This window comes from Mauremys mutica, chromosome 9, assembly GCF_020497125.1.
Source record: "Mauremys mutica isolate MM-2020 ecotype Southern chromosome 9, ASM2049712v1, whole genome shotgun sequence".
Lineage (NCBI taxonomy): Eukaryota > Metazoa > Chordata > Testudines > Geoemydidae > Mauremys > Mauremys mutica.
This window is the reverse complement of record NC_059080.1, coordinates 40,519,539-40,533,423: the sequence shown is the minus strand read 5'-3', so window position 1 is coordinate 40,533,423 and position 13,885 is coordinate 40,519,539. Positions and strand designations below refer to the sequence as shown.

Here is a 13,885-nt window from a genome sequence, read left to right as displayed (position 1 = left end):
AGCATTTCAATCCCCTCCATGGCTGTTTTGAAGCATACACAATTAAATATCATTTGGAATATTTATATGAGTCAGCTAAGCAACATGAATGCTTGTGAGTGTCAGCTGAATGCTTCGAGTCTTGAAAGGTTACTTCTGAAGGATGTGAATTAGTGTCTTTATTTTTACAGCAATACTGATAATTCCCCCACACAGCTGTGCCATTGCACGCCAGTACTGACCAGTGACCCCTGCAGTTTTCATAGTCTTGTTTCCCAAACTGTCTCGCACTACTCCCCTGCCCACCTCCCACCCCCCAAAAAACCTGATGATGTACCTCAATCTTAATCTATATCCACCTTGATAACCCAGTCTTGGTTCTCTCCAAGGAGACTTTTAATTTAGTTGAGTTTTTTGGAGGGGCCACAAGCCACATAAATGGAATAGATCATTGCTACCCTTTTAAGAATTTAATCTTACGATTAGCAATCCTCTCATTCCTGTTCTGAGTGGTAAGATCGTGGTAGCCACTCTAGCAACTATCTTACAGCTCAGCTCTGATGCAGCATGCCAAACTAATCAGTGATATGTAACCAGTCATTCAGCTCCAGCTGTCAGCAGTTTGTACCACAACATTCTCAAAGTAATATTCACTTACCCTGATGGGGATGGCTTTCTATGCAGCAAATACCCACAAATGATCAGATTGACCACAAAACTTCTCTTCCATGCGACCAGTCAAGAATGGAACTCCAGATCAGGCCTGGGTACCTGGTATAAGACATAGGTATTAATCAGTGAGGCCATCTAGATGCCCCTTTTCCCCCTTACTAAATAAAAAGCATTGCCACCTTTATATTTTCAAGCCCAGAACCTTATACCATGTTTTGGAAAGAATTCTCCATTCTGCCTAGTATCTCTATCGATTGCACCTCTGAAATAATCTTTCATTAACATGTGTTCGTTGTAAATACAGCTTGAAAATCCTATGACTTAATCCCAAAATGTGGAAGTAGTTTGAAGTCTCCAGTGGATAGTATCAGTAGGGTACACACATGGTGCGCTCAGGGCTACTATGCCATTCATGTGTCACTTTACTATATAAAAGGGTGTTCTTTTTGAATGAAGCAGTAGCTTGACTGTTCCATGGCTTACTACTAGGCCAATTTGGAATTTTAAGTAGCCAATTTTTTTAAGTTTTATAATGCTTGGTGGTTCATTGAGTAAAACAATTTATCTTTAGCGTACAGTATGGAAACACTAGTATAAAGACTACTCTATGCATGTGTGTAATGCGTTGAGTATAATATGGCTGTTTATATATACAGTACTGTGTTATAGGTAAGGAATCTTGCACCAACCTTCTACATTAGAGTCCTTAACCCTACTTTATGCAGTGGTAGCTCTTATTGGACAGTAATTAATGTCAGTTTACAATAAATGACTGAATCTGCTTCCCCCCCTTTTAGGTGAGTTATTATTTTCCCCTCAAGACGCTGTGGAGATCTTTCTTTGCCGCCCTGGTAGCAGCGTTCACCCTGCGCTCCATCAACCCTTTTGGAAATAGCCGCCTGGTTCTGTTTTACGTGGAGTTTCACACACCTTGGCATCTTCTGGAGCTTGTGCCATTCATCCTTTTGGGAATCTTTGGTGGTCTTTGGGGATCTTTCTTTATTCGCAGCAACATTGCCTGGTGCAGAAGACGTAAGACAACCAAGCTTGGCAAGTATCCTGTGCTGGAGGTGCTTGTTGTGACTGCCATCACGGCTGTTCTGGCTTTCCCCAATGAGTATACCCGTATGAGCACCAGTGAGCTGATTTCTGAGCTGTTCAATGACTGTGGGCTCCTGGATTTCTCCAAGCTCTGCGAGTATGTGAATGACTTCAACAGCACCACAGGGGATGATCTGCCAGACCGAGCCGCTGGCCCAGGAGTCTACACAGCGATGTGGCAGCTGGCTTTGGCCCTTATCCTAAAAGTCTTCATCACCATATTCACTTTTGGCATGAAGGTGAGAATGACGTGTAAAATGGTATGCAGGTAGGAAGATTCAAATCCATGCCTTTTGTAAAGAATTGGGAGAAAGTGAAACTCAGTCTTTCTAAATGTTACGAATCAAGTGTAGTAATTTTCAAATTAGCCTTAATCACTTAATAGCCTACATCCCATGGACTTTCAGTGGGACTGACCTCATGCAAAGTGACTAATATGCTCTTGCAAATTTTACCCCCATTCTAAATTCCTCTAATTGTGCCCAGTTATTGGTAGTTAGCAGGGTTACTCTTAGCAGTGTTTTGTGACACTCCACTGTCACAATTACTGGGCTAAGTGCACCTCTCACCGCTGTTGGTTTCTTTGAGTGCATCCCTCTCAGGCTGTGAGCCATCACCTGTCTTTAAAAGTATCATGTGATTCTCTCAAACCAGGCCTTGCCTGCAGTCCCCTGTGATCATCACAGCAGGCCTGACTTATCAGTGCTTGTGGATCTCTTTCCCCCAGGAGCAAGTGGTATCCAGTAACCGGGCAGCCTTTTCAAAGCAAAGGCATTTCAGAGAAAACAGATCTCAAAAGCAATAAACCAGTGAATATGCATGCCAGCCTTTCCCTGTGACTTAGTGTTTCCTTGGATCTGGGGGGAAGGCCTCGATGCCTTCAGACTCCTCTGCAGAGTCTTTCCCTGTGCCAGCCTGTCTTCCTGACAGCTCCTGACAGTTGACTCACCTTCTCCTGAAAAGGCTTTCATTGATTAGTATCTTTTTGACCTGCAGGCTCCCAGCCTGGCAAAATACTTCATGCTAGAAGTATACCACCATCTTGTAATTGCCCCCAGTGTTTGCTGGGAGGCTGCTTATCTAGATCCAATGGGTTGCTTTCCTACTTGTTTTATCCATAGCCTCTATTAAGGGTATAAGTCTTACAACCCAATGTACGACAATCTCACCTCACTGACCAGGCTACATAATATTCACATAGCATCTCCACCTCTGCCACACCCACTTCTTGAGATTACTTAAAATTGGAGTAACAAGCACAATTCTGAATTGTCTTGGTTTTAGAGGCTTAGACTTGAACCTGAGTGTAGTTGCACGTATAAAACATTAAGTTAATTGTATGCACAATCGCAACTTAAATTCTCACATCCTTCCAGCTTCTGCATTTTTTGCAGGCAGAATCAAAGTGCACTCTTATAAAAATGTAGTCCCTGGGGGTCGTCTTCAGCTTGAGTTATTTTAAATGGTCATTTCTTAAGATTGTTAATTTGAAATACCCTCCTTTGGACATGATTTGCTTTGACACCGGTTATGAGCGGTTTTAATTATTTAAAAAAAAAAAAAGCTTTTAGTATCAGATGTGAGAACCTTTCATGCTTATTCATTGGCAACCTTTTGAGCCACTAAAATTATAATGCACTTGGAGGCTTCCTCATAAGAAACTGAAGGGGGCGAATTTGAGATGCTGGACTGCAAACTAAGGTTCTTTTTCCCAGTATTTGAAAAGTGACCATCTAATTCCACTAATGGCAAATTTATGAATCATTAAATATATGCAAAACAACTTTCCCTTTAATGTTACAGTGAAGTGGTCCTTTGCTACAGTGGACAGTGCTCAAATGTATGAGAAAAAGGATGTGTTCTTCTTCGAGTGATTGCTCATATCCATTCCATGTAGGTGTGTGCGCGCCGCGTGCACGTTCGTCGGAAGACTTTTACCCTAGCAACTCAGTGGGTTGGCTGGGCGCCCCCTGGAGTGGCGCCACCATGGCGCCGGATATATACACCAGCCGACCCACCCACTCCTCAGTTCCTTCTTACCGCCCGTGTCGGTCGTTGGAACAATGGAGCGCGGCTTAGCTGACCTCCGCTTCCCTAGCTACTCGTAGTTTCTCTCGTTAAGTATATAGTTCAGATGTTTATAGTTGTAGTTAACTTTATTTGTTTGTAGTATAATATAGTGTGTATATTTCACAGGGGTTCAGGGTTTATCCCCTTCCCCTCACCCGGTGCCGGGTCCGATGCCCGGTCCACAGGGTTTTATAATGCTCGGCCGGCCACAAGCCGATGCCGACAAGAGATCCTCTCCTAAGTGCCTCGAGGAATCTCACCTCACAGATAAGTGCCGCATTTGTGAGGCCTTTAATCCGAGAACAAAGGGGAGCGGGACTTTCGTCTCAAACAGCTCCTGAGGGAGGCAGCTCTTGCTCCTCCGCTCTCGGCACCGAGCGCTGGTTAGTCTTCAAGGAGCGCTCCCTTGGCACCGGATCGCCAGTACCGCCAAGGCCTCTCGGCACTGGCCGTCGTGGGCTCCGACGTCCACTCGGCATGGATCCCTCTCCTGGAGGATGAAGAGGCACAATATCCTTGCTGCGTCTGAGCCGCCTGCTCCGCAGCCGAGCGCTATGCTCAGTCGGATCGCCTGGCACCGATGTCTGCCGCGGCACCGACAATATCCGCACTGTTAACTCTGGCCAGGCAAGAGCCGTCAAGTCCGGTGCTGGAAAGCTCCCCTGTACGAACCGTGGTCGAGCTCACTATTAAGCTGCGTCAGAGCCGCCTGCTCCGCAGCCCGAGCGCTCTACTACGTCGCACTGCCCGGCACCTGTACCTGCTGCGGCACCGACAGTATCAGCACCGTCGACTCCGGCCACGCAAGAGCCATCGAGTCCAGCACCTGAATGCTCCCCAGTGCGAGCTGTGGTTGAGCTCACTATTCGCTCCACGCCAGAAACATTTCCACAGCGAGGGAGTTGATGGCAAGGGCAGAGCCTGCGCTGCTTTAACCCCCGGCACCGCCGGTGCGGGTAATATTGGCTATCGGCGAGCCTGTCTTGCTCACGCCACCTGGCGTCGGCACCACAGAGCGGCACCGTTCACGATCGCAGTCCTGCAGATGTTCTCGGTCCTGTCGCCAAGCCCGGTGCCTGGTCCTGGCACCGTTCCCCATATCGGTACCGGTCGTACCCGCAGCACCGATCAGCGTCCCGTTCCCCGACCTGGTACCCTCGGTGCCGATCCAGCTCCCGGTACCGCTCCAGGCACTGGTCTCACGTAGCCACTCCCGGCGTCAAGCCTCGAGATCTCGGTCAGCCTCCCGGCATCGCTCCGGTTGCAGGTCCCATTCTCACTCCCGGTACTGGTAGGCCTCACGGTACCGATCACCGGTGCCACGTCGAGCGCCATGAGCTGGAGAGGGAGACTCTGCCCAGGGCTTTAACTTCTCCATGGCCATCCATTAGGATGTGCACACCAGAGTCTTCCGGGTGCTCCAGGCCAGGACCCTGACCCCCATCAGTGGCTGCCCTGTACATCTTGGGCGTGCCATCAGGCCAAAGGCCTACCTGTGATCCCATCGCGCTCTGTTCCGTCAGAGCACTGGGTACCAGGGGCGACAGTTAGCCGTCCCCCTCCGACCGGTACGGAGGAAGTCCGGTTCTGCCACCGGATTCCCACATCCCACCGGATCAGCAGGTCGTCCAGGAGCGTGAGCCCACACAGGACCCACTTGCCCCCGGCCTTTCTTCTCCCTCCTCCCCAGATGAGGCGGTGGCAGAAGCGTACTCCTTGGGCCCTCCCCTAATCTGCCTGGGGGCCCATCAGGACCTCCTGAGACGGGTGGCATTCCCTATAAATCTCCAACCAGCCCCTATGTCCAAGGGGGCTAGGCAAATGAACTTCCTGGGCCATAAGATGTACTCGGCAGGCACCCTGCAACTTCGCGTAGCAAACCAGCAAGCCCCGCTTAGCCATTACTATGGGCGGTAGTGAGAGAATTTACGGAGTCGGTTTCTCAAATCTCCTGTCAAGAGTTTGATGTCCTCCTGGAAAAAGGGCCGAAGTGGCGAAAGCTTCCCTCCAGACCTTGTTGGATGTAGCGGTCTCCTCAGCCACGACTCTGGCCTCGGGTGTTGCCATGAGGCGCATTTCATGGCTCCAGTTATCGAGCCTTCCCTCGCAGCTGCGGCACACTATACAGGACTTGTCCTTCAATGACAAAGGCCTGTTCTCAAACTGACCCTAGGCTGCAAGGCCCAAAGGACAGCGAGGTCACTACGCACTCCCTCTCGGCATCTACATGCCGATGTCTCACTGCCGACCTCTCCGCCAGCCTCACCGCCCTTACCCTGCGCCTAGACAAGGACAGGGCTTTGCCAGCAGGCGACGCTGAGGCAGTCATAGGCGTTGGTCGGGACCCCAAGGGGCCAAAATCAGGGTCCTCCTAACACCAATCGGGCAAAAGCCTGTCCCTCCTCATCCCTCTTAGGGACCCCTCTCACGAGCAATTCCTCTTGCAAGAGGTGCGGGCGCTCCTCACCATCGGAGCTATAGAGGAGGTTCCAAGGACGAAGGGACAAAAGGTTCTAGCCGCACTAGTTCCTGATCCCCAAGGTGAAGGGCGGTCTCGGACCTATCCTACACCTGCGGGAGCTCAACAAGTAATGATATACCTGGAGTTCCGCATGGTATCCAGGGGGACCATCATCCCATCCTTGGATCTCGGAGACTGGTATGCCGCCCTCGATATGAACGGCACGTATTTTCACATCGCCATTTATCCTCCATGCAGAAGGTACCCCCAGTTTATGGCCAACTGTCATTCCAGTTTACGGTCCTCCCGGTCGGCCTCTATGCAGCCCCCTGTGTATTCACAGTGTCTCGCTGTAGTCGCCGCCCTCTCCGCCACCATCGGATACACGTGCTCCGTATCTGGACGATTGGCTCATCCCAGGGGCCACCGGGGCCCAAGTTACCTCTCGTGTGGGCGTCGACTAGGTCCTATTCCTGCGTTTAGGCCTGATGATCCATATAGCGAAATCCACCCTGATTCCCACTCAGGGAGTAGACTTAACTGAGGCCACCCTGGACTTCAGTATTGCACAGCCTGCTTACCTACGCCTTGATTTCACGCGATGGTAACCATTGGACAAGGTCTACAGACCTTCCCGGCAACTTTGCGTTGAACTTGCCTAGGTTTCCTGGGCCACATGGCTGCCTGCACGTGCGTAACCGAACATGCTGGGCTTCGCCTCCGTACACTTTAATCGTGACTCACATCGGTGTACCACCCGGCCACAGACAGCATGGTCATGGTCGCCTCGATCCCCCCGAGCGTCCTAGGCTCCCCCGACTGGGGGTCGACGCCCTCCCTGATGTGTGCAGGGGTGCTGTTCCATCCACCTCACCCTCGGTGCCCCTCATGATGGACGCCCCCATCTCTTGGCTGGGGTGCTCACTTGGGTCAGTTTCCCACTCCAGACCTTTGGTTGGCTCAACAGCTGCCCTTGCACATCAATGTCCGGGAGTTGGGAGCAGTCTGCCTTGTATACCAGGCGTTTCAGCAGCACCTACAAGGCTGTTGTGTCTCGGTGTTCACAGACAACACAATGGACACCCGTTGCATAAACAACCACGGAGGAGCACGGTCCTCCTCTTTCCAGGGAGCTATCCAGCTCCGGGACTCCTGCACAGCTCAATCGACGGACCTGGTAGCGTCCTTTCTCCTAGGGGTCCGGAACACTCTGGCTGATCGCCTCAGCAGTTCCTTCCTGTCTCTCAAGTGGTTGATTCCTCCGGATGTTATCCATTACGTTTCCGGAACTTCGCTCTCGCGGGAACAGAACAAGAGAGAAGTTCTGCTCATGCCAAGGCCTCTCCCCGGGCTCGATCTTGGCTACTTTTCTGATGCCGTGGACGAGCCGTCTGCCGTCCGCTTTCCCACCGCTCCCGCTGGTTCGCAAGGTCCTGCAAACACTCCACAGGGACAGAGCGCATCTGATCATGATCGCTCCAGCGTGGTCCAGGCAGCACTGGTGCACCATGTTGCTAGACCGGTCGGTAGCCAACCGATTCCCCTGCCTCTTTGCCCAGACCTCATAACGCTGGATCACGGCAAACTTTACCATCTAGACCTGCAATCCCTGCACATCGCTGCATGCCTGCTGCGGGCCTAAATCGAGCTGAGTTACGTTGTTCTGCCTCGGTTCTACAGGATTCTCCTGGGTGGTAGGAAGCCTTCCACTCGGTTAACGTATCCGCCCAACTGGCAGTCTCTCTCTTGCTGCTACGAAACACAATGTTTCCCCCACAGAGGTTCTGATCCATTTCCTCTTGGATTGCCTATGATCTTCAAACAGCAGCGCCTGGCGCAGTTCATCATTAAGGGTGCACTTGGCAGCCGTCTCTACTTTCCTCCCAGGGGGGAGTGGCCGCTTCATATTCTCACACTCTGTGGTTTCTAGGTTCCTCAAGGGCTTGGGGCATTTATGCCCCAGGTTCGCCGCCCCACCAACTCCTGGGTCTTCAACCTGGTTATAAGCAGACTTATGCCTGCTCCATTCGAGCCACTGACAACATGCTCACTGAGATACCTGTCCTGAGGGACAGCTTTTTCCTTGTAGCCTTTGCATCGGCTGGACAAGTCTCCGAGCTTCGGGCTCTCACAGTGGACCCACTGCGTAAGGACAAGGGGCGGTTGTGGCCACGTCCAGCCTTCCTCCCTAAGGTGCTGTTGACCTTTCGTATCATCCGGGATATCTTCCTTCCGGTCTTCTTTCCGAAGCCCCATTCATTGCGACGGGAGCGCATTTGCCCTCCCTAGACGTCTGTAGGGCGCTCGCTTTTTATGTCGAGCGGACAAGCTTTTCTGTACGCCCCCAACACTTGGTTGTATTGGCAGACCGAATAAAGGGCCTACCTGTCTCCTCCCAAAGCTTTTCATCTAGGATGACGTCATGCATTTGCACCTCCTGTGACTTGGCCCATGTTCCGTCGAGCCACCTTACTGCTCATTTCACCAGAGCTCAGGCTTCTTCTGCTGCCTTTCTGACTCACATACCCTTCCAGGGGCTATGTCACGCTACTACTTGGTCCTCTATCCCGACCTTTGCCTCTTTGGTCTAACTGTCCAGAGATGATGCAGCCTTTGGCTCAGCAGTTTTGCATTCTGCAACATCTCACTCCGACCCCACCGCCTACGTAAGGCTTGGGAATCACCTACATGGAATGGATATGAGCAATCACTCGAAGAAGAAAAAACGTTTACTTACCTTTGTAACTGTTGTTCTTCGAGATGTGTTGCTCCTATCCATTCCAAACCCACCCTCCTTCCCCACTGTCGGAGTAGCCGGCAAGAAGGAACTGAGGAGTGGGTGGGTCGGCTGGTGTATATATCCGGCGCCATGGTGGCGCCACTCCAGGGGGCGCCCAGCCGACCCACTGCGTTGCTAGGGTAAAAGTCTTCCGACGAACGTGCACGCGGCGCGCGCACACCTACATGGAATGGATATGAGCAACACATCTCGAAGAACAACAGTTACAAAGGTAAGTAACCGTTTTATGCTTTCAGCTAGTCTGACAGTTTGACTGAAAGCACTTTGTACTTCATGTCAGAGTAAATGATGTGAATATGGCTGTGAGAATTACTAATGGTCCCTGTAAGACCTTATTCTGGGGACCACTGTGGCAAGGCTCAGTTAGATGTTTTTTCATGCTGGGGAAAGGGATTTTTCTATTTTTAGTGGTGGAATTTTCACTCTGTTCAGGTGTTTCACATATGACCACATACAGCAGTTGTCCAGCTGGAGAGGCATAGGGGAACACTAATATATATTGTGTGTGTAGCTATTTTGTTGTTCTCAGAGGACAATGGCTTATTAGAAACTTATTAAACAGAGCAACAGTAACCAGGTATATATGGTAACAAATCCTGGGTGTAGGGGGGTACTTTATGTATGCAGGTATAATCCACCATAGTGTAAGTAAACCCCAACAAAGAAATGAAGACGGGCTCTGGAACAGCCTATCTCACAATAAGATGTCCTTTTCAATCTGCGATTGTGTTTTGGTGCTGTGTCACCATAGAGCTGTTATAAACAATGTACATGGCTTAAGATTTGAGCCTAGCATACACATTTTCATGGGAGTGCAAACTAATAGTGGAAGCGTAAGACAGGAAAGGGGGCAGTGTGTGGTACCTAAACCTTCCTCTGGGATGTTGAATGCTCCCATGTCTTTCCTTTAAATGGGGGCGCGGGCCGGGGGTGATATTGTAAAGCATAATGTCCGTCTCATTCAGTTCTTCTGCGTTTCCTGAAATGATCAGTTGTCGGCTCCTCAAGCTAAAGCAAGGTTCTTTACAGCAGTGCTCTTGCACGGTTTCAGGTGTGAGTGACAGGTAAGTACAGTTGATTACGTAGGGAGCTGAGAATGAATGTAACAGTAAGGGCTGCATTATCCAGTCAGGCACCGTAGACGTATTTTACCTGTTCATTCAGGATGTCCTAGCAGTGTCAGTACAGTATGTATCCTTCCCTCTGCAGGGAGCAGATCAGTACATAGTTTGACGATTATTGCCAACAATCATAGTTGACGATGATTGCCAAATTGATTCTGTGTTCAACTTCTGTCTGTTACCCCCCGTGTATGTTGACTTACTGTTGCAAACATGCCTTTACCTTACACTAATGTGTTGGATTTTTTTGGTAGGTCCCTTCGGGTCTCTTCATTCCCAGCATGGCGGTTGGTGCCATAGTAGGCAGACTACTAGGTGTAGGAATGGAGCAGCTGGCTTATTATCACCATGACTGGACTATCTTCAGTGGCTGGTGCAGTCAAGGGGCTGATTGCATCACTCCTGGCCTTTATGCAATGGTTGGTGCTGCAGCATGTCTAGGTAAGCAATAAATATTTGCTGCTACTTTAAAGCCAAAACTTAGTGTGATACTTTGTCAGTTATCTACAGAGCTGCCTTCAGAGTTGCAGAGAAATGATTTTGTGCGAAATGCTACTAGTTTTGTTGACTTTGAAACTGCTGTTATCTGGAGAGAGGAAGCTCTTTAAAACTGTACTTTGTAATGCGTAATGTATTGATCATATTTCTGCCTGGTCTAATCTGCACCAGGATGTCCTTAGAAATTAGATGAAACACTTCAGTGAGAATTTCCTGAATAAATACTTAAATCCCTGGTCAACCTAATTGATTTTAAGCCTTTCTCTAGGCTTTCAGTCCTTCTGTCAGCCTTTCTGCTTCATGGTACAATTCTTGTTTCATGTACTCTGTTGTGGGTTTTTGGAAGCATTTCATCCATTTAACAAAAATCCCTTTTGTGAAGTAGGAGCATATCTGACTGGGTTCTATCCTGGGACACAATTCCCATCTAATAGGCTGCAATCATAGAATCATAGACTATAAGGTCAGAAGAGACCATTATGATCATCTAGTCTGACCTCCTGCACAATGCAGGCCACAGAATCTCACCTACCCACCCACTCCTGTATCAAACCTGTGTCTGATCCATTGAAGTCCTCAAATCATGGTTTAAAGACTTCAAGGTGCAGAGAATCTTCCAGCAAGTGACCCATGCCCCATGCTGCAGAGGAAGGCAAAAAAACCCCAGGGCTTCAGCCAATCTGCCCTGGAGGAAAATTCCTTCCCGACCCCAAATCTGGCAATCAGCTAAACCCTGAGCATGTGGGCAAGACTCACCGGCCAGACACCCAGGAAAGAATTCTCTGTAGTAACTCAGATCCCATCCCATCACAAGCCATTGGGCATATTTACCGCTAGTAGTCAAAGATGAATTAATTGCCAAAATTAGGCTATCCCATTATACCATCCCCTCCATAAACTCCTCTGATATATTTATAGAGAGCAATCATATCCCCCTTCAGCCTTCTTTTGGTTATGCTTAACAAGCCAAGCTCTGAGTCTCCTTTCATGTGACAGGTTTTCCATTCCTCGGATCATCCTAGTAGCCCTTCTCTGTACCTGTTCCAGTTTGAATTCATGCTTCTTAAACATGAGAGACCAGAACTGCACACAATATTCTAGATGAACTCTCACCAGTACCTTGTATAACGGTACTAACACCTCCTTATCTCTACTGGAAGTATCTCACCTGATGCATCCCAAGACCGCATTAGCTTTTTTTCACGGCCATATCACATTGGCAGTTCATAGTCATCCTGTGATCAACCAATACTCTGAGGTCCTTCTCCTCCTCTGTTACTTCCAACTGATGCCTCCTCAGCTTATAACAATAGCTCTTGTTATTAATCCCTAAATGTATGACCTTGCACTTTTCACTATTAAATTTCATCCTGTTACAATGTGCCTTATGCTTTCCAAAGATCTGTTGTGCCTTTGGTTTTCATCACAAGTCACGCCAACTTCAGTTAACGCATCCAAGTGGAAGTAGTGGAGCAAACCCTGGAAGTTTAGATTTATCTCGGTCCTGCTGCTGCTGTTTTCAGAGGGGACACATGTCTAAAAACTCAGAATACTTACTTTTAGCCCAGTGGCCCCCAAACTTTTTATGTTGCACCTTTCCCCCCCTCCGGGAGCCAGGGCTGAGAGCAGGACCACAGTTGGGGCCATTGGCTGATGCTGGGGCTGGAGCTGCGGCTGGGCTGGGAGCCAGGGGCCAAGGCTGGGGCTGCAGCTGGGAGAAGGTCTAGGGCTGGGAGCAGAACCATGGGCTGGGTGGCGCTCCCTTCCCACCCCACTGTGGGGCCTGGCCGGGGCCCTGCCATACCCCCCAACATTCCTTTGCACCCCCCTAAGGGGGTACGCCCCACAGTTTGGGGACCGTTGTTCTGGTGTTGGGGTTCTGTCAGGAAAAAGGAGTAATGCATTTGTTGTTGAAATCTAAACTACTTCCCTGACTTTGGAGAAGTGGTGTAAAATAGGAGGTGTGTAAACATGCTATTTTAGAACATTATCAATCTTCTTGGCAGTGGATCAGTCAGTCACTTCCACTGTTGGCAGAGTACTCAATATGTAGTAATAAGCAGTAGCATTAAATAAACATGGTTGTTTTTAATGGTCTTTGTCACTGGTGGACAAATGCTGAAGTGGAGATGGCACTTAAAGCAGAAGACCGTTACTGGAGGAAAAACTCCCATATTGTAAAATGTAAAAGTAAAAAAACCAAAGCTTTAGAAGTAGCTATGGGGACTCAGAACTCAAGAAGGTAGCTTCATTGGTTAAAATTTTCAAAGGAGCCTAAGTGCCATTTTCAAAAGTGACTTAGGAGCTTAGGTCACTCAGGCTCTTCTGAATGTTTTTTATCCATTTTGCTTTGAAAACCGGTGTGTGTGTGTGTATTTCCCAGTGTTCATACCTGTGTGTAGCTAAACCGAAGCAGTTAAAAAGCCATTTGTATCCTCTCATGGCTGTCCAAGGAACTGAAGATGGCAACAGTGACAGAGTCAGAATGCCACCTGGCTTGGCAGAACACCAGCCTGAAAGAAAGTAACGGATCATAAACAGTTATCTGTCCTTGTGGTTATGAGGTGTTTCAGATCTGTACTCTGCATGTGTGTGAACAGTTTTTGTACTCTTGTCAAGGAACAATGAACAACTTTCCAGCAAGCTGGGACTAAGAAACACCAGTTGGTATTTTATTTTTATATATAAAAATATTAGTGTGTAGATGCATGTATATTTATTACTAACTAATGGTTCTCAGTTCCCGCTTGCTGGGAAATTTGATAAATGTAAATCTAAACTGTCAAAAGAAATAACTTACTAAACCAATGTAAATATCAGACACATTTCAGAGGTTGTTAGTTCCTCATGATAGCAGACCCACTGAATTACATGATTCTGTCCACAAAAACATGAGGCAACAGTCCAGATCAGAAGTATGCCCAACCAGCTGATATGAATGTGTGTGGTTCCTTGGGGCTACTTCTGTGTATTATGGGAGAGTCAAAGGAACAACTCTGGCTCCTGGCTTCATGGAATTTAAGTGACACTGAGAAGCAGATCTATCCAAAACAAACTTAATGACTCCTATAATCCGGACTAAAACGTATAACCAGTCTGCTGTAAAGCATGGACATTTTGTAATTAAGTAACATTTACCTATATTCACATTTGTTTTCCAGTGTAACCTTGAAAATGATGTCC

The 13,885-nt window shown here is 48.6% G+C and overlaps 1 protein-coding gene across 4 annotated transcripts in view; it reads left to right on the top strand.

Moving 5' to 3' along the window:
• Positions 1-13,885, top strand: part of LOC123377333 (H(+)/Cl(-) exchange transporter 5) — a 104,725-nt gene that overhangs the window by 86,472 nt on the left and 4,368 nt on the right. For all 4 annotated transcript variants that reach the window (XM_045030103.1, XM_045030104.1, XM_045030107.1 and 1 more), the window contains 2 exons: positions 1,449-1,991; positions 10,459-10,645. In XM_045030103.1, the coding sequence (XP_044886038.1) occupies positions 1,449-1,991; positions 10,459-10,645 (730 nt within the window). The remainder of the gene's footprint in view (positions 1-1,448; positions 1,992-10,458; positions 10,646-13,885) is intronic.